Source organism: Apostichopus japonicus, chromosome 9 (genome assembly GCF_037975245.1).
Source record: "Apostichopus japonicus isolate 1M-3 chromosome 9, ASM3797524v1, whole genome shotgun sequence".
Classification (NCBI taxonomy): Eukaryota; Metazoa; Echinodermata; class Holothuroidea; order Aspidochirotida; family Stichopodidae; genus Apostichopus; species Apostichopus japonicus.
This window is the reverse complement of record NC_092569.1, coordinates 10317457-10341597: the sequence shown is the minus strand read 5'-3', so window position 1 is coordinate 10341597 and position 24141 is coordinate 10317457. Positions and strand designations below refer to the sequence as shown.

The following is a 24141-nucleotide window of genomic DNA, read 5'->3' as shown; positions in this document are numbered from 1 at the left end:
TGCTGTATACTACCGTACTGTAGACTGCTGTATAGTACTATGTACTACCGTATACTGCTGTATACTACCGTACTGTAGACTGCTGTATAGTACTATGTACTACCGTATACTGCTGTATACTATCGTACTGTAGACTGCTGTATAGTACTATGTACTACCGTATACTGCTGTATACTACCGTACTGTAGACTGCTGTATAGTACTATGTACTACCGTATACTGCTGTATACTATCGTACTGTAGACTGCTGTATAGTACTATGTACTACCGTATAGTGCTGTATACTACCGTACTGTAGACTGCTGTATAGTACTATGTACTACCGTATACTACCGTACTGTAGACTGCTGTATAGTACTATGTACTACCGTATACTGCTGTATACTATCGTACTGTAGACTGCTGTATAGTACTATGTACTACCGTATACTGCTGTATAATACTGTAGACTGCTGTATAGTACTATGTACTACCGTATACTGCTGTATACTACCGTACTGTAGACTGCTGTATAGTACTATGTACTACCGTATACTGCTGTATACTACCGTACTGTAGACTGCTGTATAGTACTATGTACTACCGTATACTGCTGTATACTACCGTACTGTAGACTGCTGTATAGTACTATGTACTACCGTATACTGCTGTATACTACCGTACTGTAGACTGCTGTATAGTACTATGTACTACCGTATACTGCTGTATACTACCGTACTGTAGACTGCTGTATAGTACTATGTACTACCGTATACTGCTGTATACTACCGTACTGTAGACTGCTGTATAGTACTATGTACTACCGTATACTGCTGTATACTATCGTACTGTAGACTGCTGTATAGTACTATGTACTACCGTATACTGCTGTATACTACCGTACTGTAGACTGCTGTATAGTACTATGTACTACCGTATACTGCTGTATACTACCGTACTGTAGACTGCTGTATAGTACTATGTACTACCGTATACTGCTGTATACTATCGTACTGTAGACTGCTGTATAGTACTATGTACTACCGTATACTGCTGTATACTACCGTACTGTAGACTGCTGTATAGTACTATGTACTACCGTATACTGCTGTATACTACCGTACTGTAGACTGCTGTATAGTACTATGTACTACCGTATACTGCTGTATACTACCGTACTGTAGACTGCTGTATAGTACTATGTACTACCGTATACTGCTGTATACTACCGTACTGTAGACTGCTGTATAGTACTATGTACTACCGTATACTGCTGTATACTACCGTACTGTAGACTGCTGTATAGTACTATGTACTACCGTATACTGCTGTATACTACCGTACTGTAGACTGCTGTATAGTACTATGTACTACCGTATACTGCTGTATACTACCGTACTGTAGACTGCTGTATAGTACTGTATGCTACTGTACATACTACTATATATACTACTGTATGCTACTAAAGTGCAATATTGTTTCTCATGGTTGTACATCTGTAAAGTATTCTACCTCTTAATATATTGGAGGTCAAATTTATGTTGACATTGTATACATAATACAGGATACTGGTTTAGTATTACAATGTTTATATTCAACATGTGGTGTCAATGACTGCCAGTACTTAGTAATGTATCTAAGCTAAAATTAGAGCAACCCTTTCGAGTTTTTGTCGTTAATTTTTAGCTGGTCTATTTGACACTTTAGTTCCCACAAAACGAATGCAATCTAGGCTGCCTGCATGATCGAGTTTCTACTTGAAATATTGAAGAAGAATAGGTCCGAAAATTGGCACATGTCATATCTGTCACATTTTGCATACATATATATGGTCATTACTAAAAAAAAGAAAAATGTTGCCAGGTGAGGACATATTCAGGATCACCGGAAATTAATACTAGTTACTCGCTAAAATGAGTATTCCCTTGGTGAAAGCTTTCATGATCATATTTGACAGATGACAACCTTACATTGAAAATTACTCAAAACTTCAAAATAATCCAGAACTTGGTGACCTGACCCTATTTTGCAGTAAACCACTGTACAAATTGTCTAGCATTTACAGCACTAGTGCAGTGATGGAGTGATTGTAGACCTACATACTGGTGAATGTTGCCCTCATTTATCTTGACTGTTAATGGTCTGCCTTGCATGTTTTAATTTATTCATTTTTTACTTATTGCAAATATACAGTATATATTTATATATTAGTTCTAAATAGGTTCCATCAGGAAACAAATTCCCTGCTTCAATTCTTTTGTTCAGAAACTGTATATTTCAAAATCTGCTTTTTGTGTTAAATTAATTGCTCAACCTCGAAATATGTGATATTGTTTGTCTTTCTCTGAACCTTTGGAATTAAAAATGTGGGAAATTATGAAATGCATGATTGGTGTACCAGTACTAAAATATTGCACATGTCGAACAGGATTCCCTTTGTTCAGGACATATTATTTACATACAGTAATATTATGCTTTCGGAGGGTATACAGACAATTAGCACTGGAAGGCACCTAGTACGATACTGTGATACCCAATGTGTCGCTCCTCGAGCATAGAAATGGAAACGCATTTAAGAACAACAACTTAGATAGAATGAGACCGTGTTGCAAATGATATATGTATCTGAGTACTTACAAGTGACATAGAAACCACTTGATATTACAATATACTTTATGTGACTTAATAGCCAGGTAGAAAGATAACTAATTAGAGAGAACAATAGTGAGTGTGAAAGAGAGAGAAAGAGAGAGGGAAAAAAAAAGGCGTTTATGCTTGGCAGTGAAAGATGATAGTGTTGACACAGCTTTTAGTGGTTAATATTTAAAGAGGAAGCAGGGTTTGAATGTATTTAGGCTCTGTCCCACTGAGGCCGTAATGCAAGAGCTTCCTACCATAAATAACTGCCATAAACATTGTATAGATACTGTACTACACTGCATGTACAGTAGAGACTGTATTCAACATTGTTGGAAGGTATCAAACAAGGTTGGCATATCGTATAAACTTGAAGTAAAAGTGTACAGTGTGTAGTGTACAGTGTGTTGTGTACAGTGTGAAGTGTTTATCTATATGGATATTTTTGCACACTATACATTTAGCAGATCATTTGGACCATTTCTAAAACTGTTTGATTGTCACTGGGATGGCAGTTGGATCGATGGATTGAACTTATTATAAACACTAGAAAATAGTCGAATGAATGTGATATTTGCATGTTATTGCTGTATGAATAAGGTAGAGTTGCTTTATACGTGATATGATATTGAGACTTGGACCAAGAAGATGGTAAGACTTTTATATTTATATGAACCTGAACTACAGTACAGTAGTATAATCAGTTCTTTGTAAAGATTACCCATCCTGACCGGAAATCTTATCACCCTGGGTGATGTTTGTTGCCAAACTGTCTTGACTTTCCTTGACATTTTCTGTGTTTTGTAAGTCCAGTGTCTGGTCGGCCATTGACCGAACGTTCAGAATTACAAACTTTCAGTAATTATTACATGTAAATTTATGCATGTTGTAAAACAAGACATTGTAGCCTGCGTTTCTACAAGTTTGGTCAATTTGGGATATTTTCCGTGCAGTAATTCCTTGTTGCATCTTGTTGTTGTTGTACATGTACATTACTGTAGCAACTTAAGTTATATCAAAACATTGAGTATGTTGCAGTTTATATAGCCATGTTAACTCAAAGCCTTTCATAACCCAATTAGCTTCCTTCTTCAATCTATTCAAGTTTCATTTGATGCAAATGTGATGCACTGTACCGTAATTCTAATACTGCAAAAAATGAGTCAAATAGCTTTAACGAAAAGATTACATTGCAGTCAAACGGACAGGCAGTGTAACTGATCATTAAATCCAAGGAACTACTTGCTTTTTTTATGCTTTTGAAATATATGTCTATTTTTTTTTGCTGTTTGCAAGAACATGATGTCACATGATATAAATGCATTTTTATATCCCTCAACCTAAGATAAGGATCAGATGTTCCCCCGTTATCAGTGTAATACCCCAGGCTTTGATCATGTAACACAGACTATGGGTTAATACCCTGTGATATTTATGTAAAGTACTATACTCACCAGGGCATAGATTGACCTCGCTGATTTGGCTAGCTGTCAGTGTGTGCTTCCATGGTAACATTGTGAAAAATTGTAAATTTGAATTCTTACATTGCTGTGTGTCAATGTTAAACCTGCTTTATAAAGCAGTGAGGAATTGCTCATGCCAGCTGTTTAAAAAGTCCTGCAGTATTTTGAGGCCATTCAAACTGTAATTAACATACCTTCTACTGTACACTTGGCTAAATTGATTTTTCAGCTACATACTGTAGTCAGTATTATAGTCTCAAATGTGTATTAAAATATAGTTTTTAAACAGAGGTTTTCTGGAGGTTTTTCTACACCCTGCAAATTATTCGTAGATATTCAGGAGTGTTAAATTAGACATCAGTTAGAGAAACTAAGTACTATACACTGATGATGGCAGTTAAAATGGAAATTGAAGTTTGAGTAGGAGTTTGTAACCATTATTTGTCCTACCTGGCATATTTGAGGGACAATTTACTGCTAATCTTCAATAGCCATGCCCAAGTTAACCTGTATCCCAATGATAAAGCTATGGAGTCTTGATATTTTTTATGCAGCCGTGATTTGAGAATGTCAGTCTAGGAGGAATCATTCTGGTTACAACCTTGATGTGAGTGACCACTACTGTATAAGTAAAAGAAGTTCCTGAAATTTTACCTCTGTTGTTCCACTACTTAATTAAAATTACAGAAGTGCAAGCTTCCCCATTTAGTAACCCTTTTTTTAAGCTTATTCCTTGGTTAGTTTCTAGTACAGGTTTGGTGAAAGTCATGAAAAATGTAGCACTGATAGATTATTAATTTCCAAACATCTCATCTTTTGCTTTTCATTGAAAAATACAGAATGTCTAAGCACTGTACAGTATCTCTCTCTGATCTGTCTCTGATTAGTATACATTTTATGACTCTTCTGTCTAGCTACTTTAGTCTAGCAGATTAGTCACTGCAAGGGTTGGACTCTTGACAGTGCATCCTTGCAAGCTTCCTTCTATTGGAGGTATAGTATACTGTAATTTACTTCGTTCCCCACTTACCTGTCTCCCCACAACCTATGCACCACATTCTACCGTGTCTAGAATGCCCTGGTAATCTTTTAACACTGTACACCCTAACTGGCCCTAATGGCCTCCCTTCATTTTTCTACCCACAAAGTGTCTCACTGTGTTTTTCGGAGTTAGAAAAATTTTCGCGAAATTCGCCCGGAATACCTTGGATTTATACTCTAGAAATTTCCTATCAGGACTTCTGCACTTCCAAGTATCCTTTTCTTGTAGGGAAGGGTGTTTTTGGGGGCTGTTTTTAGTGTACACTCTCGCCCATGCGTTCGTTTTTTCTTACGTAACGTACTGTACTACACCCTGTATGGTTTTGAAGTTACTTGAATTACTTACCTTCATTCAAATGGCAATGCTTTAATGGTGTCCCAACTAATTATCCATACATGTACTATATAATTTATGCAGAATCGAACCTGGTAACCTTTCTACCCCTGCCTCCCCTCACCTGTCCTGTACGTGTAAGTGGCTTGATGCCTCTTTGTGTTTTTGATTCAGATCCATTCCTTCTCAAAGTGTTATCAAACTACAGTAAACATCGTATAAATATTGTTGGAAGTGTCTGAGCCACGTATCGGTCGATACAGTTATCACTCATAAATACTGCCTGCTTCAACATATATTGCATTTCTCAATAATTCAGAAGTAAAATGATTCATTATGCATGGGGATTATCTCATTCTAGTTTTTATATCTCTTTTATATCTCTTTACTCACATCACCTGTCATACTATGAGGCTCAGATGGTGTGTTCATTGTAGATAACACTAGTAAGAAGTCATATTGTTGACTCTACAGGCGCTATAATCTTGAAGATCTTACAATAAAGGGACTGCATACATTTTCTTAATAACAGTATACAGTTGATGTGTACAGTAGGTACAAGATGAATCTAGTATGCCTTCAAGTAGCCACAGGTTGGCAATTACGGCCACTGGGTAAATTTTTCTGTAGCTTGCAAGGCTTTGAAAAGCCTGTTTTATGCACCCATTGCAACAACAAATTTTATCTCACTTTCAATCTGGGTGGTTCGTTTGATCAGGATTATGAAGTAGTAACCTCAAGACAATAGATGGACCATTACACATGTTGTACTCTTTGTTGTAATTTCCCAAATAAATGTAACATTTCCATTTTTGTCACAGGAGTAGCCTGTGACAAAAAAAAAAATGGTACATCCTTTAATGTTGCAGCCTGTGGATGATTGGGTAAAACAGTCCACTGTTGTGTCTAGTTTTAGCATAAAAACCATAGAAATGATTTTTTAAAACTCTGTGTAAAGATGTGCGTTACAAATTCCCCATTGATGTATTTTCTTGTTTTGCGTTGAAAGTTTAAACATCCTTTTTTAAAATCTTTTACATCATAATCTGTCCTGAAGATACCTTTTATCAATATTTATACAAAAATGCCAGTGCGCTGTGTACATACAGAAAACGCTATGCATTTTTCCATTCAAGTTGCGGTCTAATAACTTTCTGTTCTATACTCAATAAATTGTTCGCTGTGGTCTGCTTCTCTTCGGGGTGTCCCCGTTCTCGGCACCTTTGCCGTCTCCGTACCTAGTTCAGTAATTATCATTGTTTTTTTATCTCTTCTACAGCACAATGCAAGCAGCAGGGATTTGTCACTGGTTGGTAGGACGGAGGAAAGCTCTCCTGTTTGTCGCAGTGCTGGTTCTCTTTGGATTAATGTTCAGTGCACATTTCTCGTATTCAAAGCATGTCCATAAGGTCATCTGCTCGGTCAAGCAGGCCAACAAATATTACTTTGGCGGGGAGGCCTTTCAGGAGGTGCTCGAAGCCGACATGGCCGACACAAACAGTGCTCTGTCGGTGTCCGAAAACATTCCGGGGTCAAACACCTCCTCCTCTCAGAAGGCTGAAATTTCACAGAGTAAACCTCCCTCCAAGAAGGAGTACCACACATACGTCTCTCACGCCAGGAGAGCTCACAAGTTAGAACGTAAAGAGTTGAAGAGGAGGCTCCCGCAGGCGCTGGTGATCGGTGTCAGGAAGTGCGGGACCCGGGCCCTGCTCGAGATGATGCGTATGCACCCGGACATCGCTGCCGCCAATGCGGAGCAGCACTTCTTCGACGAGAACTATCACCACGGTTACGAGTGGTACCGCAAGAGAATGCCTTTCTCCACTCCGGAGCAGATCACCATAGAGAAGACACCATCGTATTTCATAACGGAGGAAGGTCCATCGAGGGTCAAGAAAATGAATCAGAGCTTGAGGCTCATAATCATCGTCCGGGATCCCACGATCAGGACGATATCCGATTACTCCCAGATCAAACAAACGATGGCCTCCCACGGAAAGGTTGCCAAGCCGTTCGAGGAATTGGTGATTGGCAGCGACGGGGAGATTGACGTCACCTACAAAGCCATACAGATCAGCCTGTACCAAAAACACTTGGAGGCCTGGCTGAATTATTTCCCCATGGAGCAGATCCACATAGTGGACGGCGACAAGCTCATCAGCGATCCGTTCCCTGAGATGAAAGCCGTGGAGAAGTTCCTGAAGTTACAGGATTACATCAAATCCAACAATTTTGTTTACAATTCTACCAAAGGTTTTTATTGCATCCATAGTGAAATAGTCACAAAGTGCCTATCGGAGAACAAAGGGCGACCGCACCCCGACGTGAACGAGGCGGTCCTGAAGAAACTTAGGGACTTCTTCACGCCCTTTAATAAGTTATTCTACGAGAGGGTCGGCCGGCATTTCAAGTGGAACGAAGACAATCGTTGAGACGTGATTGCTTCAATTAGCCCGTTATATGAAAGTTTTATACTTCGAAATTATTCTTGGATGATATATGGAGGAACACGGTTGTTTCGCGAGGTCATTTTCAATGAGATGTGCAGTCGTCTCAGGTTTTTGAAAAGCTGGCGAAAATCTGTAGTGTGAAATAATGTAATGAAAGTAACGTAGGCTTATATAGGATATTCCTGAGGCGTTTATATTCAAGATACATTCTAGCCATTCTTTGCTGTTTTCAAATTTTTTTATAGGTTGCTTCGCTAGTGTGCTGTCTATGCCTTGTGTTGTACATTATAAACATGTTAATACCTTAGAGAAATATGTATTGATAAACAGGACACAATTGCAGTCTTTTGGGTTCAAGGTGCTCTCAAGGGTGAGTTGGATATGTTGTTAACTATGAGACAACACTGTTATTAGTCCCTGGGTTATTTAAATATAAAACTTACGTTTTGATCCATAAAAGTGACTGAACTATGTAGTCTAATAAACAGACCATTAAGACAGCACCTCAGATGCAACACAAAGCATATAGACTATTATGACCTCAGTTGACTTTGTAAATGCTTTACAAAGTTCTTTTTCAAGGACAAATTGTTGTTTGTATAAAATTTGTGGAGGTGCAGTATTACAGATTGTACAAAATAATTGATGAACATTTAAGCCATCAAGAGCTGATATCACTTTGCAGCAGTGTTGCTCTTTGGGAGCATGCCAGAGGTTTATTATGTATTTTAAAGGTATGACCTGCTTGAAAACAAGAATAGCTATCGAAATATTCCTAGCACCCAAAATTATCAGATTTCCTCTCGGACTATCCAGACACATCAAGACTGACGGTCTCCCTCAATTCATCCTTTAAGACTCTTCAAGTTTTTATCTACTGTACTAATGACTCACAAAGAACACAAAGTATTAATGTTTTAATAGGGTATACCAGCCCTAAATTACACCTTGAGATTTTAGCCATTTACCATACTGTACCATATCAGCATCAGTTAATACCTACTGGAAACATTTAGTGAATGTGAATGAGTACCATCTTTAATATTTTTAAATGTTCCCCGCGCCACGTTGCGTTATTGTGTACGATTGATGTGGAATTTTTACATGTGTTCATAGCTGGACATTCATGTTACGGTATTAAACTGCATTGGAATAATGAGTTCCAACTGTACCTGATACGATTTAGTTTATGTTTCCATGTTTGCAACCAAGAATGTCGTCTTTCTGCTGGTTTAAATTAACAGTCCATAGGAATACCAGTGGGAAGAAAGGTAGTGTGACATCTCAATATGCAGTAACATAACCTTCAGAAATATTAGACACATATGTCATTCCTAGCTAGCACAGATATATTCATAAAGCCATATGAGATTGTTTCAACTATGCACCTGTTGCTCATAAGAAAGATAAAAAATGAAGATGAAATATCTAACTAGTTAATATATTATAAGGTCAGTTAATTTGATGAGCATGTCTAGTTTGCTGAGAAGCAGTGTCAATTTTAATAGTGTCAAATTATGCGGGATCCAAGAGGTGCTAGGGGGCTGTGGAATTGGTGACCTGGCCCAGTGAAGGTGGCCTTAGTATGGACACATGGTGACGAGCATTGCCCCATGTTAGTGTTAACACATGGTGACTAGCACTGCCCCATGTTAGTATTAACACATGGTGATGAGCATTGTCCCGTGTTAGTATTAACACATGGTGACGAGCATTGTCCCATGTTAATATATATACATGGTGACGAGCATTGCCCCGTGTTAGTATTAACACATGGTGACGAGCATTGCCCCGTGTTAGTATTAACACATGGTGACGAGCATTGCCCCATGTTAGTATTAACACATGGTGACGAGCATTGCCCCATGTTAGTATGAACACATGGTGACGAGCATTGCCCCGTGTTAGTATGAACACATGGTGACGAGCATTGCCCCATGTTAGTATTAACACATGGTGACGAGCATTGCCCCGTGTTAGTATTAACACATGGTGACGAGCATTGCCCCGTGTTAGTATTAACACATGGTGACGAGCATTGCCCCGTGTTAGTATTAACACATGGTGATGAGCATTGCCCCATGTAAGTATGAACACATGGTGATGAGCATTACCCCATGTTAGTATGAACACATGGTGATGAGCATTGCCCCACGTGAGTATTAACACATGGTGACAAGCATTGCCCCATGTTAGTATCAACACATGGTGACCAGCATTGCCCTGTGTTAGTATTAACACATGGTGACGAGCATTGCCCCATGTTAGTATCAACACATGGTGACAAGCGTTGTGTTAGTATTAACACACGGTGTTGAGCATTGCCTCGTGTTAGTATTAACACACGGTGACGAGCATTGCCCCGTGTTAGTATTAACACACGGTGACGAGCATTGCCCCGTATTAGGATTAACACATGGTGACGAGCATTGCCCCATGTTAACGATGCATCTGGCTTTAGTGCAAGGAATACAACTCAGGATGACCAATGCTTTCAAGCAATTGGTCTCTTCAGGGATTTTGCTCTGAACTTTAAAAGTGTCTGAACAATTTTTTTTTTTTATCTGTATCAGAAAACAGTTTTAGAAATTTCCCTTGTTTCAAGCAGAGTTTGCACTAACAGCCTTCCATGGCTAATAATAGGTCCCACTCAGAGTATATACACTGGGCCACTGGCAGGCACCTCCAGGATCCTTCAGAAAAGAAAAGAATTTATTTTTTGCAAGACGACTATTAACTACCTCTACCAACAAGGATCAGACTTTTTATGCACCCGATATAGGGCTTTGGAAAACCTACTGTGCATTTGGCTTTTGGTGATGATCAAGTTTTAATGACAAAGCATCTTTTCATACTGTACATACATGAGTGGAGTGATTGGTGTCTCTCCGTGGAATTTCTGCACAGTTATGAATTTAGAATTAAAGTAGATGTGGGTAGAGCATAACAGATATTTTGTTGCGATGTAGCTGACCCTTTTGGCAAGTTAGATATAAAGGAGAGATACACCGGCCTCATTTGCATTTTATAGCTGTCACTGAAGATGTACCGCTGCAAACAATCTCGTAGATATTACGTTCTTCCAAATTTGCTTTTCTTTACTTAAATCCTTTTATTTTCTTCCTTAATATAAAAAGTGTTGACCTGTTTTGAGCTATTAGCCATTTAGTTTATGCAAATCTTTGTCTTGGCGATGTAAAAATTCTATGTTTACAATAAGAAATTTCATTTCACAACGAGGAAAAATTTGTGCAGCATTCAAAGTGGGTTAGTGACGATTTGCATCACTTAGTTTGAGTCTGATAAAGCCACATTAATGCCAACTTACAAATGGATTCCTTTGTGCTAAGAATTTCATGTATAGTTAGTTAATATTTATTGAAGATATTTCAGATATAACATTATTGCTGTAAGTTTAAAAAAAAAAAAAAAAAACACCTTCTGCAAGATTTTGTATGTCATATATGAATACTATAATGCCTGAGTGTCATTCTAAAATATTTGACCTTTTTTTTTCTTTTTGAAGGTCAGGAAAAAAATGTGTCATGAAAAATGACTCAACCTATATTTAAAACATCATTTTCATATATTGTTCTTTGTTTCTTTTTGGTTGAAGCTTTAACACCCTTCACAGTCTCCTAAAAAAAATTAAGGATTAAAGCAAAATTATGTAGATGGCCAAATGTTGGTATGACTATAGACCTCATGCTTATCACAACAACATTTGCTTTGTATCAAAACATAAAGTGATATCACATCAAGCATTTTCTCAAAAACATATTATAAACTGAGCCCATTGTCAGCAATTTATTCCAAATGACAAAAATTCTGTTTCATATGTGTACACTGTGATCATAAAGTTAGCAATTGTTGATTTGAACTTTCATACCAAATGGCCACAGAATCTCCACAAGTGAACAGGTTAATGGTAGAATGCAATTGGTTTTGCCATGGTACATAACAGTTGAGTTTCTTCGGGGAAAACATAAATTTCTATACATTTTTTGCTGATTTTTATTTTTCTACAAGTCATTCTCTCATTTCCAAACCCTCTGTACTAACCAAGCAGGAAAATAACATAATTGCATGTAACCAACAAAAAATCTGTTCCGTGTTGGATAAGTGAATTATTCTAAATTGACAACAGCTTGCAAAATATCCTTGGCATATTGGACGCTCATTTTGTAAACTCGTCTGTCTTTTGTTGTTTAATGATTAACTTGATTTCTCCTCATCAATTTATAGATTATTGTTACTGCAGAAACAAGCCTCACATCAGGGGAGTATGTCAAATGAATTATTTCAGCTGCAATGTATGCTATCTAACAGCTGTTCCATCTTCATGCATTATTAACCATCCATAAGTTTGCAACCTTGTTCTACATTCATTGTAACCTTTAAGATTGCAGTTTTCTCTTCCTTTTGTTTTTATCAAATTAAAGCGGCCGATAAACATCGTTGACATGCAGTGCTGGATGTCAACATGATAATTGGTATCAACATAAACAGTAGCCTTGTCACAGATCTTATTGCTATCCTCTGAGGTATTTGTGGTGCTGGGGACACATGTACTGTAGTAAGAATATGTCTAAATATACTGAAAGCGAAAAGTCAGAGTATATATAAATATAAAGCCGTTAATGGAGTAATAAAATCATATTATTATTATTTTTTGACTGTGATATTATGGTATTATACTAAATATTGCAATTTAAACAGTTTTACTCTGTTTAATATTGGAAAATTTTATAGTAGTTCTCTTATTTTTTATTTAGGTTATAGCTTCCAAATATGCTAGTGAGCCAAATATTGGTCATTGAAAGTCTGAAAATGTAAATTTAGCAACCATTTATTAACTACAAATCTGATTTCTTTGCCCAATATTCTGAACGCATTCTTGTTTGTTAATTTACTCATTTTTGGAGGGGGGGAGGGGAATATGGGGGGGGGGCGGGGTTTAATTTGAAGAGTCAGCACTTCTAAGAAAGTGTTTTTGAAAATATGTGGCATGCTGAACCTTGAGGATATAACACTAATTAAAGGGTTACCTGCTTCAATTTTGGTACGTGTTAGTTTAAATCAAGCACATAATATAGAGATGGCAGTGTGCACAGTACAGTCAAAATGACTCGCAACCATGCACACCTTCAGGTCCAATATACAAGATATCTGTACCTTCACTGTGTTTGAGGGAATACTACTGTAAGGCAAGTAATGATTACATTAAAGGCATTGAAGACTCACACCAAACCGCGTGCGTCCATCTGAAAAAGTTAACTTTCCGTTGCTTGCAAATGAAGTTTTGTTTGTGTCGCTAAAAAATGCAGACAGTACAGTAATGACTGTACACTAGTGTCTAATTACCGATGGTAGCAAGCTGTGTGTGTGTATTTTCTGGGATGGATGGAGGTGTCTAAAACTGCTGTAACTTACACCTCATTCAAAACTAGGTCAGATTACCGGCATTTAGACTTTTCTTTTTGCCCGAGTCTTCACACCCTTTATTCATGGTAATACCCCGAATAGTTTAATTGACTAGAAACAGACAGTCTTTCACTGTAAGATCAAGTTTTAGAGGTGAAGTCAACGTCAAGCAACCATCTTGGGTGAAATATTGTAATACTTTGCAATCTCTTAAAGGTGCCCAACCACCGCCCCCCCCCCCCATCCCAATACCTCTCTTCTTATGAAGCTTCAGTATTTAAATGGAACAAATAGGTGATTGACAAACTTTGGTTTGTTTTTGGTCTCATGTGCATATTATAGAGTAAATGTTTCATTAATTTGTTGGCATTTTATATTTTCTTTATAATAATATTGATTTGTTTCAGATGCTTCCAACCATCCATAGTGTGTTCTTATTTACCAGTCACAATCTTTCGAATTCTCTCCCTCATATGGTAAATTTCAAACCAAATCACACATTCACGGATTAACAATTTGTATTCATACCCTTTAAAAAAAAAAAATATTTATTTTGAGTTATTCTTCAGGAAATTGTGCAAATGGCACAGTTGTCATGCATAATCAAAATGTTAAACAAATTTGCCAATATTTTCTGCGAACCTTCAGGTGTGGCCACAGTTAGTAGACATAAATTGTGCTTTTTAAATTTTTGTTTTTAATAATGGACAATATTTTGTAGAAGAGGCGCTTGGACGTTTTTTGGGGTTTGCAATCTCTTTAAGTTATGATATATCCCGGAATATGGCAAATATAATTACCTCCCAAAGGTTTGTTTGAGTTTTACACTGACCTGCCTAGGCCATCTAATCCTCGGTTTAAGAACCGGAGATGGATATCTCAGACAATTTATGATGAAGTATTTATATCCTAATTTTCTTTTTCAACTCTGGTAATTCTGATGAAAGCATTCTGATAGAAATGGATCAAAAAGAGATTGCAATATTCATAAGGAAGAGGATAAAAACATTAAAATTGAGAAGTTAGAATTGAGAAGTTATCGATGGTTCAGCCACTTCGGAGATATTATGCCGTAAATTGGACTTAAAGAGTCTTTAATAGACGTTGGACTTAGGAAGGTTTAGTACTTAAGAGTGAAATTATCAGTTGAAATGGCAGTTGGTTGCCAGTTAATTGCAGAATTTACACAGCATGTTTCATCATGAAAGCAAAGCTGAGTTTAAAACGCTAGTTTGTAAACAGCAAGTTTCAGCAAACAAAACAGGCTTGGCGGGGAAAACCCATGTAGTCCTCTTCAAACTTCAATACTTTCTTCAAAGTGGGTCGAGAAGAGGGCACTTGGTGTCCCATTTTTCAACCAGAGAAACCCTGTGCAGAAACCGCTAGTTTTATTAACTTGAATGAGGTATTTTTACCTCTTTGGTGATAAGCTTTGTATTTCCTCTGTGTAAGTCTTATCACCGAGTCTGCAGATATTTTGATTTTTCTCCGGAAAACTCATCGCTTCAAAGGAGACTTGTGATACTTTAATTTTGCGAGATCAATGGTAAACAAAATAACCCCAACATGGTTTGTATTTGACCCGAAATCAGTTATATTTTTAATCTCATGGCCACAGAAAATTGGGTCTTTCGGTTGTAACTGATGCAGCGAGAAAGGTATCAAGCCAGTAAATGGGTTAAGACATAGATCAGTGTTTAATGGCCGAATAAATTTGAAATGTTCCCTCATCGATTATCAATAGATTTACATTAAAGTGGATTTTTGTTTCACATGTGGGTTTTGGCAAAAGTGTGGCAAATTACCAAATATAAAGACCATGCTAGGTTTCTCACCCATCTTAATGTTCATTGGTTAAAATCATTAATGAATACGTCAAATGGAAAAATTGTCTCATCCTGATGATAATTCATAAAATTATTCACACACAGAGGATAATGAGAAAGTTCCTCATTCTACTTCTCATTCAAAGCTGGAAGCATTTGTCTTTTGAAAGGGATATTCACTTTGGAGGGAAAAATATTCCATACTGCTAGTAGAACACCCTATTTAAGCATCTTGTCCTTAATAAATATATGGCTGATTGAATGAAACCTATTATGACTGGCTAAACCTTCAACTACAGGCAAATTATCAAGAAAAAATAAAGTCAGTTCTCAGTTTAATTGCCCTAATGATAACATTCATTCTGCTGTTGCTAAATACAGTTACAAAATATCACCAAATTTGAAGAAGAAAAAAAATCACATTTTTGTGATACAAAATGCTTTGAGGCTCTGGTTCTGACAAAAAGATGAAGGAAATTTCTGTAATGTTGCTATAAAGCAATCAACTGTACCCACCAGAAAAAAATCTTTTTTTTAAGTTGTTTTTTTGGTCAAAGTGGGGTGAAACTTGACTGGTCAAACTATAAATCAAGTTTAATTTTTTTGAGGTTGTATTTACTGTTGAACCCTGCCAAAAGGTTTATCAAAACCACGGCATTGCTTTAACGTTTAATACTTACATTGACTTGACACGGTAGTTGTATTGATTAATTCTGCTTGTTTTGTACTTAATACGCACAAGAAAGAAATTGTAGACCCTTGAAAATGTCAAAAAATAACTAGTTGATAGGAACTATTCTGAGCAGTCACATGCTTGGTTAATAATCAGTGACATCACTATGTTCTTGTTCTTTGTGGACTAATACAATATAAAAGCAGTGCAGTTGAATGTCATGAATATGCATTAGCTTGATTGAATATGTATCATATTAGAATATATCACTCTTCTAATGGGGTTTGACTTGCAGCCACGCAAAGATGAAATTGGTATTATGTAGCTGTTTCTTGCTGTATGTGTTTTATAAGGTACAGTTGTGAATCTTGAAGTAAAATGTATGGTTAAAGTTTGCCAGATAGATCCAAAATGGTTGCCTAGTGATTAAGTTGTAGATTTAAGCCAAGATTATTTCTTCCCGTTTGAAAGCATTTCTCCAGAACTTAATTTCTTAAGATGTGACATTTAAGAAGAAAACATGTAAATATAGAATAGGAATGAATAGAATCAGGTTTATCTGGAGTGGTACCAGCATTTTACAGCTTATTTGTGCCGTGTCAGTTCTCATGTTTGGCATAAGGTCTTGATTGCTGTCTTGCGCTCTGTAAATGAAAATTCTACTTGGATCCATTACGTAATATTACAAATTTGTATCTAGGGTAAATCAGATAGAGGAGTGAGGTGAATGGATGGATGACCAAATGGCCTCCAAAAATTTCTTCAATTGAATTAAACGCTGTAATAATGGCAGAGCATGTGTGCTAATGTGCCTAGACTCTCACAAACTCTGTGTGTTATATGCCCCCCCCCCCCAACCACCCTTCTTTGGTATGCTTAAATCTGTCCCAGTTGTTGTTTGTTACAATGCTGTGGATATTATTACATAATAGCAGTTGGAATTATAGCTATTTTGCTTGTTTAGTCTCTAGAAGATTTGCAGAGGACAATTTTCAGAATATTTCATAGCTTTCTTGTGTCAAATCATGTGAAAATAAAGAATGTTTTTTTAATTAAGTAAAATGAAGAAATTCATCATTACTGTTTCTTCCTAATAGTAAGGGATGGTGTATAAAGCTTGTCAGTGATGTTACATTGACATGCATTGATTTAGTTTTGATTATCAGCCATTAGAATATATTATTATTAGTATGATTATTTAGTAGGAATTGTTTTGTATTTTGTGTTAATATCAAATATCAGGTTACCCTCATATGTATAAATATCATCAAAAATCTCTTCTTTTTTTTTTACAGGATGTCTTCTGTCTTATTATCATTTTGTAAATACATGACACAAAGAAGTTATCTTTGGCCCTCTTTTATACCATGTGTAAAATAGTCTCCCTCATCAAGGAGAAGGAATATTTTAAGACTGGCTGCACTAGAACAAGCTACAATAGCTGATAAAAGCAGCATTTGAGTTCTGTTGCCAAACTTTCTATGTATTCCTCACATAAAAAGTCTGCAATTGAGGTACTGCTAAACTTTTCCTTCAAGAAGCACTAATGGGGAGGGGGGGGGGGTGCTGTAAGGCTATTTGCTTTAAAATTTCCTCTTGTTGAAATTAGTACAAATGACAAGCACACTATTTGTCAATATTTGAATTGAAGGAATTTGTCAATATTTGAATTGAAGGAATTTGTCAATATTTGAATTGAAGGAATTTGTCAATATTTAAATTGAAGGATTGCCTATGATAAGCCAGTTATGCAAATTTGCAAATGCTGTATTACCACGCTATGTACTGTCCTGCCATAGCATGCTTTCACAGCACCCGTACTGACAGTATGAACAGTTTGTAAACCTTTGTTTGATAAAGACGTGAATATTCATACTGCTCATACTCTCAGTACAAGTGCTTTGAAGCAGGACATCAAGTACAGTGTAACAAGAATTGTCCCAACTGGGTGCAATGATCACGCTCGTACCACCCTGCACTGTTATATGATATTAGTATTTATGTAACTTTTTTTTGTACCAAAATCAACGATGCTCTAAGTTTGTTAGAAAATAATTCCTCAATTACTTTAAATTAACATTTTTGGTGCTATTATTGGATTGTAGTCATTACATAAATGTCGTAGGTAAAATAACGCTTACTAGAATTAATACTTTAAGAAGATTAGGTGACCGACCGAGATAATTCCGAACGTAGTGTACAGTCTACTTTAGGGATATATATATATAATATATATATATATATACATATATATATATTAAATTATTGAAAGCTGCTTTTTGTTAGAAAAATGTTGCAAAATAAAATTGCCAAATAAAATAACAGTCAGAGTAAAACTTGTGTTGTCTACATTCTTTATTTCATTTGCTTGTTTTAAAGATATATTCATCAGCTATAAAAAGAATTCTTCAGTTGTTTTACTTATCTAAGCCCTTCTTGCCCACTAACACTGTACCAGCAGACTGGATTTGCTAGTGTATACTCTTTATTTCCATCTGCACCTGAGAAGTGTACAATCTTCAAAGTTTGTCTTATCCTATTCGGTCTTGCTAATTTGTAGCTGAATATCCCCTTAACAATTAATGTCCAACCCTGATCGATAGCGAGGTTATGCTTTCAAACAGCTGCTGAGCTGGTCCCATTTTTGTTGAGGGGGGGGGGGGAAGAGTTGCCCTTTCTTCATAAAAAGTATTCATACTTTGTAATTTCTCCCTGAAATAAGCCTATCACTTTCACCAATTACTTTGAATACTCTGATAAATTGGACAATAATTTACCCCATGTGCCTTACATCTAGTTTTTCAAAACTATGATGTTTAATAATAATTGGTTGATGCCTACTTGACCAGCCAGCAGGGCAGTAGTAACCCCTGCAAGCATATTCTTGATGTACAGTATACTCCACAGTCTGTTTTCATGTAATACATGCACAATGGATGAAGATAGAATTATTGGACAACAGTGAGTATCTGTCAGGTATTACAATGTACTGTAGTAGCTATCTTTGACCACTGACCAATCCAATCAAAAGCTTGTCTTCTTTATCATGCACAATATTAGCTTTCTTTACTTGTAGCATGACCCAAATTCTTCCTTAACTAAGAAATTGAAAGTTTTGTCAGAAAGTTTGTGGTGCCCTTGAAACATTTTAGACTTAACATTTTTAGCATTCCAAATTCAGCCCGTCCGTGACCCCATCTTACACCACTTATTCCACTAAAGTCTGTTATTTGCCTCTGAACTCTGAAGTTGTCATACCCTATACAAGCAATACACAACCTCCTCACTCTGTGCAGATAACACTCTCCTGCATTCCACTCTCTCCTCCAACCCACTCTCATCTAACCCACTCTCTCCTCCAACCCACTCTCTCCGCCAACCCACTCTCCTTCAACCCACTCTCTTCATCCACTCTCTCCTCCAATCACAAGACTCCACATCCTCCTTAATCTACCTCAAACAACAAGCACTAATAGACTCCACCTCCTCCTTGGCCTGAGAGCCAAACTTGCATCTGCTCTGACACTGGTGGCTCATACACCAACACACCAGCTGTTTCAAGACCCCAGTGGCTAATTTTGTGACATCCTTTCGCCAATCCATTCAAAATTACTTGAAATCCGCTCCAGGAACAATCCACCCTCTGTTGCACCCTCAGGCTCCAGTACCATCCTCTCTGTATTGCCTTCTCAGGCCTCAGTACCATCCTCTCTCTATTGTTTCCTCAGGCTCCGGTACCATCCTCTCTCTATTGTTTCCTCAGGCTCCGGTACCATCCTCTCTCTATTGTTTCCTCAGGCTCCAGTACCATCCTCTCTCTATTGTTTCCTCAGGCTCCGGTACCATCCTGTCTCTAATGTTTCCTCAGGCTCCGGTACCATCCTGTCTCTATTGTTTCCTCAGGCTCCGGTACCATCCTCTCTCTATTGTTTCCTCAGGCTCCGGTACCATCCTGTCTCTAATGTTTCCTCAGGCTCCAGTACCATCCTCTCTCTATTGCTCTCTCAGGATCCGGTACCATCCGCTCTTTATTGTTTTCTCAGGCTCCGGTACCATCCTCTCTCTATTGTTTACTCAGGCTCCGGTACCATCTTCCCTCTATTGCTCTCTCAGATTCCGGTACCATCCTCTCTCTGTTTCTTCCTCGGCCTCTGGTACTATCCTCTCTCTCTATTGATCCCTCAGGGTCGGTATTTTTTCTTTGATAAAGAACCCGCTGATCGTCTCAATTTCTTTCTCTCCTGGTGGTGAAGCCGATCCTTCTCTATCTGCCTTTGGACTTTCTCATCCTGGTTTTAAATGAAATGCAAAAAAAAAAAAGTTGGACGTTGATGCTTCTGCACCAAAGTGAACTTGGAAGTAGATGGGTGTAATTTCATTGATGCACATTGACAAAAGTATTCTTCATTTCTTCAAAAGTTGACATCCCAATTGGGATGCACCACAATACATTCATTGGTATATGGTTAACTTGGGTCGCAGATTTCGATGCGCTTGCAAGAAGTAAAAAAACCAACTGGTCTTCATCTTTCAGGCTACAGGTGACCGACACTATGTTTATTTATACACTACGAGCTACAGAGGCATGTCTGTTCTATTTTGTTTGTACATAGGAAAAACCACATTTTACAATTGCTCATAAATGAACTTAAGCAGGATTATTCGGGGCTTGTGATTCCTATGCTCTGCAATCTCAACTCTTTTGCAGGCTTAAGACTGCTAAACCTTTCAAGGACAACCAAACATTAAAATTTTGTTTTAGATCCCACTTTGCATTTGTAACAACACAATTGCAAACGTCTCTTTAAGAAACTAGCTCGCTTAGGTAACTCGGGAACGGTAGGATATGTGTTTAGCAACGTGACTAACAGGTGTCACAAGATTCACCGAGATTCTCACTTCCTCCTAAAGTATTTTAGTGGCGAGCAGCAAAGTTTGCAAACAGCGCCAGACAGCGATCTAACTTTGATATTAAAACTGCGGGAGACAAAGACTATCGAGGACGGCACTGCTGTGAACTGCGTCACATGACCCATTTATTAGTTATTCATTATAATCCGTGTTGAGCAGTCACTTACCGCACCCAGATGAAATGTAGATTCGTTGACTGCTGCAGCAGATTTGCCTGTGGCAGGTCTTCCAACAGAGAGGGATATTCTCTCTCCAAATGACTTCCTACGTTGAAACAAGTAGAACAAACAAAATAATAATAATATAATAATAATAATAATAATAATAATAATAATAATAGTAGTAATAATAATAATAATAATAATAATAATAATAATAATAATAAATAAGTTCTTAATATAATGCCATATACCAAAATGCCTCTAGGCGCTTTACAAAACTTTAAAAAAAAAAAAAATAATAATAAAAAAAAAATTAAAAAATTAAAAACAAAAAATTAAAAAAAATGCTTTATGCCAATAATTACATTCTATTGAGACAATTCCTGTAACATTTCAGCATATCATATATGTACGTTGCCAGCAGGAGTTGACAGCCTTTATAAAAATAGGGTCATTATTGAAAAGGAAAATTAACAACTTGAGTTAAAAGGATAACTTAAGGCAAAACATTATTTATGGCAGTTCATAAGAATAAAAGAAAAAAATATTTCTAGTAGTCTAATTTGTATTTCCTATAACAGATATTTTTAGAGAAATGACCCTATAAACTTTCCAGGGCTTATAAATGATAATTCTATTTAGTCTAACACACAGACCATTCACTCATTTCCCTAGATGCAACCCAAAACTCTTTGAGATTACATAAAGAGTTTTTTGGTCGTAAATAACATGCTTACATCGAATAACGAACAGACAAGGATGCTCTGCTGTAAATACAAAGTTAAATAAATGTTTTATTCGAGTTATTGGAACTTACAAAGGAATTGGAATAAAGCCAACATTTAGGTCTGCACTGAGGACCCAACATCATTATCAATTTAAGGAGCATCCCATAGTTATAGCAGTGTTTAAACGTGACACAAAGATGACTACAGCCATCAATGGGCGGAAAACATGCTACATAACCAACTACCAGAGCCATCCTCAGTCTTAAATGCCAACAATCCCATCTTCATATAGGATATGATCATGAAAGTCAAATGTGACTCATGGTAATGTTAATGACATTTGACCTCTAAACATACCTAGCTAATTTATTGGTCTTCTTATGATCATCTTTCTTCTCCTCTCCTTGATCGACCTCGTACATCTTGGTCATCTCATCCATTTGTCGTCGGAGTTCTTTAACCCGTCTCTCCTGTTTTATCTTCTTCCTTTGTTCTCTCATCTCCTCCAGCCATTCTTTGTCGTCATCCGAACTGCTGTCTTCATCACTGCTCGCTCTCCCTTCCATCTCCTCCACCTGGGAATTTAAAAGCAACGTATATGACTCTTAGCTCATGAGCACACAATGAGAGGTGTGGTGAGGGGGGGCACTGTGAAGAAATCTGTTTAGGTACGGTCCAAATGTTTCTTCCACCTGGTATATTTTGAGGACTATTTCTATAGTACATTAAAGGAGGGAATGTTTCAATGCGCAAAGGTATGTATGATTGCAGACTGGTACATCGCAGCTAAACCGAGACTTGTGAAATGATGTTGTCCATCTTGTATATTGATATTACAATGACTTCACTACCAGAAAATTGCTAGCATCTGTGATCTAGCACAAGATTAGTGTATGACTCTACGCTACTCTCAAACACTATACCATCTCGAAGTCTGTATAAAGAGAGCAACTTCCCCCCCCCCACCCCCCTTGTTTTCATGACTAGTTCCAATATGATGATCCCTCCAACAGACAATGAATCTAAGACCAGTGCATGACCGCAGCTCACCTCATCTTCATCTCGTGTCTGAGCAGAGGCGGTGATCTCTTTGTCTCGTCTCTTCTGCTGTTTGCTGATCAGTGGTTTGGCTAGACGGTATTCCTCACTTTCCTCATCCACTTGAAAGTCTGGATTCTCAAAGAGAGCAGAGAAACGGCTGTCCTGGAGAATTCCATCTGCAGTCTTCTTAGAGTATTAATAAAAAAATAAAAAAATAAAAATGATGCACGAAAGTAAGTGGAATATAATAAGTCATTTTCTAACATGCCAATAACAATAAAATTGCTTGGTCAACAATATTTCAAAAAAAAAAAAAAGACTATAGGAACAGAATTATGAAAAAATATTAATAGCAAACTGCAAACAAGCTAATTCAAGTAGCGTGTTGAATTCTAATACTTTGACGACCCTTTTCAACTACCAACCAGACGGGATTATTCTTGCAACTCAAACATGATGAATTTAATAGAACAATACCCCTCTGTCATTGGCTAATATTGTAAATTCCCTGTGACCATTTAAACTTCATGATACAAAGAGCATCCATGGGTTTAGTATACTGTTCGCATAAAACCTAGACTAGGTCTTCAATGTGTGTGTGTACAACTGACACATTAGGCTATAATCATGTAAACATGCATCTTGTTCATAGATTAAACTTTGTTGTGAAAACAAATGCAATAAAGTGACATCTCACACTGCGTTTTGCACTCAAGCCTTTGAGAAACGGGAGAGCTTAACATTATAAACAGTCAGCTGCTGAGACCTTTCAGGGTCTGAGGAGTCTTGGAAGGATTAACCTCTCAAAATTATCTAAATAACAGAGTTTTTTTAATTGGTTGGAAGTCATTTGACAAACTCTTAGCTTGGTAGATAGTTCTTTTTTCTGTTAGATGTACAAAAGGCAAAGGAGATAACCTGAAATCAGGTCGTGAATTTGGGATATTCTGTTTTCTTCTAAAATCGCAATGATGATGTAGCTGTGGAAAATTATGCAACTGCGGCTAAGGTTTACAGAAAATATAAACAGAAGCCCTAAATACTGTACTTTTGAAGCCCCCCCACACCCAAGCCCCCCCCCAAAACACATAAGAAAGAAAACACATTGTGTCAGTGACAATATACATTATAACAAAATGCACAACTATCAAGTTTCTTTATTCATGTACTTCCACTGTGGGAAGCAATTACGTTACCATACGAACCAACCAAGTTTTGAAATAAAAGGTTTTTGCAAGGTTTTAAATGTTTCGCTGTATATAAAATTAATATGTTAAGGACTTGGAGTTTAACGCCAAGAGCAACCAGCTGTTAAATTTAACGATGGTAATGTACTGCTTCTGGGATAAAACCAACCGTTTTATCAAATCTGACCAAAGTTGACTCATAAGACCAATGTTATTGTACTTAAAGACAATAAAGTCGAGTCAAAATTTCTTTCACATTAACAATTTTTTTATCTCCAAATTA

The 24141-nt window shown here is 37.1% G+C and overlaps 2 protein-coding genes across 5 annotated transcripts in view; one reads left to right on the top strand and one right to left on the bottom strand.

Moving 5' to 3' along the window:
* LOC139974195 (heparan sulfate glucosamine 3-O-sulfotransferase 1-like) overlaps positions 1 to 18169 on the top strand; it is a 61847-nt gene extending 43678 nt beyond the window's left edge. For 2 of the 3 annotated variants that reach the window (XM_071981163.1, XM_071981160.1), the window contains exon 2: positions 6734 to 18169. In XM_071981163.1, coding sequence (XP_071837264.1) covers positions 6738 to 7889 — 1152 coding nt within the window. In that variant the 5' untranslated portion in view covers positions 6734 to 6737 and the 3' untranslated portion in view covers positions 7890 to 18169. Of the gene's footprint in view, positions 1 to 3115; positions 3268 to 6733 lie in introns of those variants that run through there. The other variant, XM_071981161.1, reaches the window with a different exon arrangement.
* LOC139974194 (nucleolar protein 10-like) overlaps positions 17801 to 24141 on the bottom strand; it is a 28294-nt gene continuing 21953 nt past the window's right edge. Inside the window, exons 15-18 of one of the 2 annotated variants that reach the window (XM_071981158.1) lie at positions 22681 to 22857; positions 21988 to 22205; positions 20909 to 21005; positions 17801 to 20119 (exon numbers count right to left, since the gene is read on the bottom strand). In XM_071981158.1, the coding sequence (XP_071837259.1) occupies positions 20012 to 20119; positions 20909 to 21005; positions 21988 to 22205; positions 22681 to 22857 (600 nt within the window). In that variant the 3' untranslated portion in view covers positions 17801 to 20011. The remainder of the gene's footprint in view (positions 20120 to 20908; positions 21006 to 21987; positions 22206 to 22680; positions 22858 to 24141) is intronic. The other variant, XM_071981159.1, reaches the window with a different exon arrangement.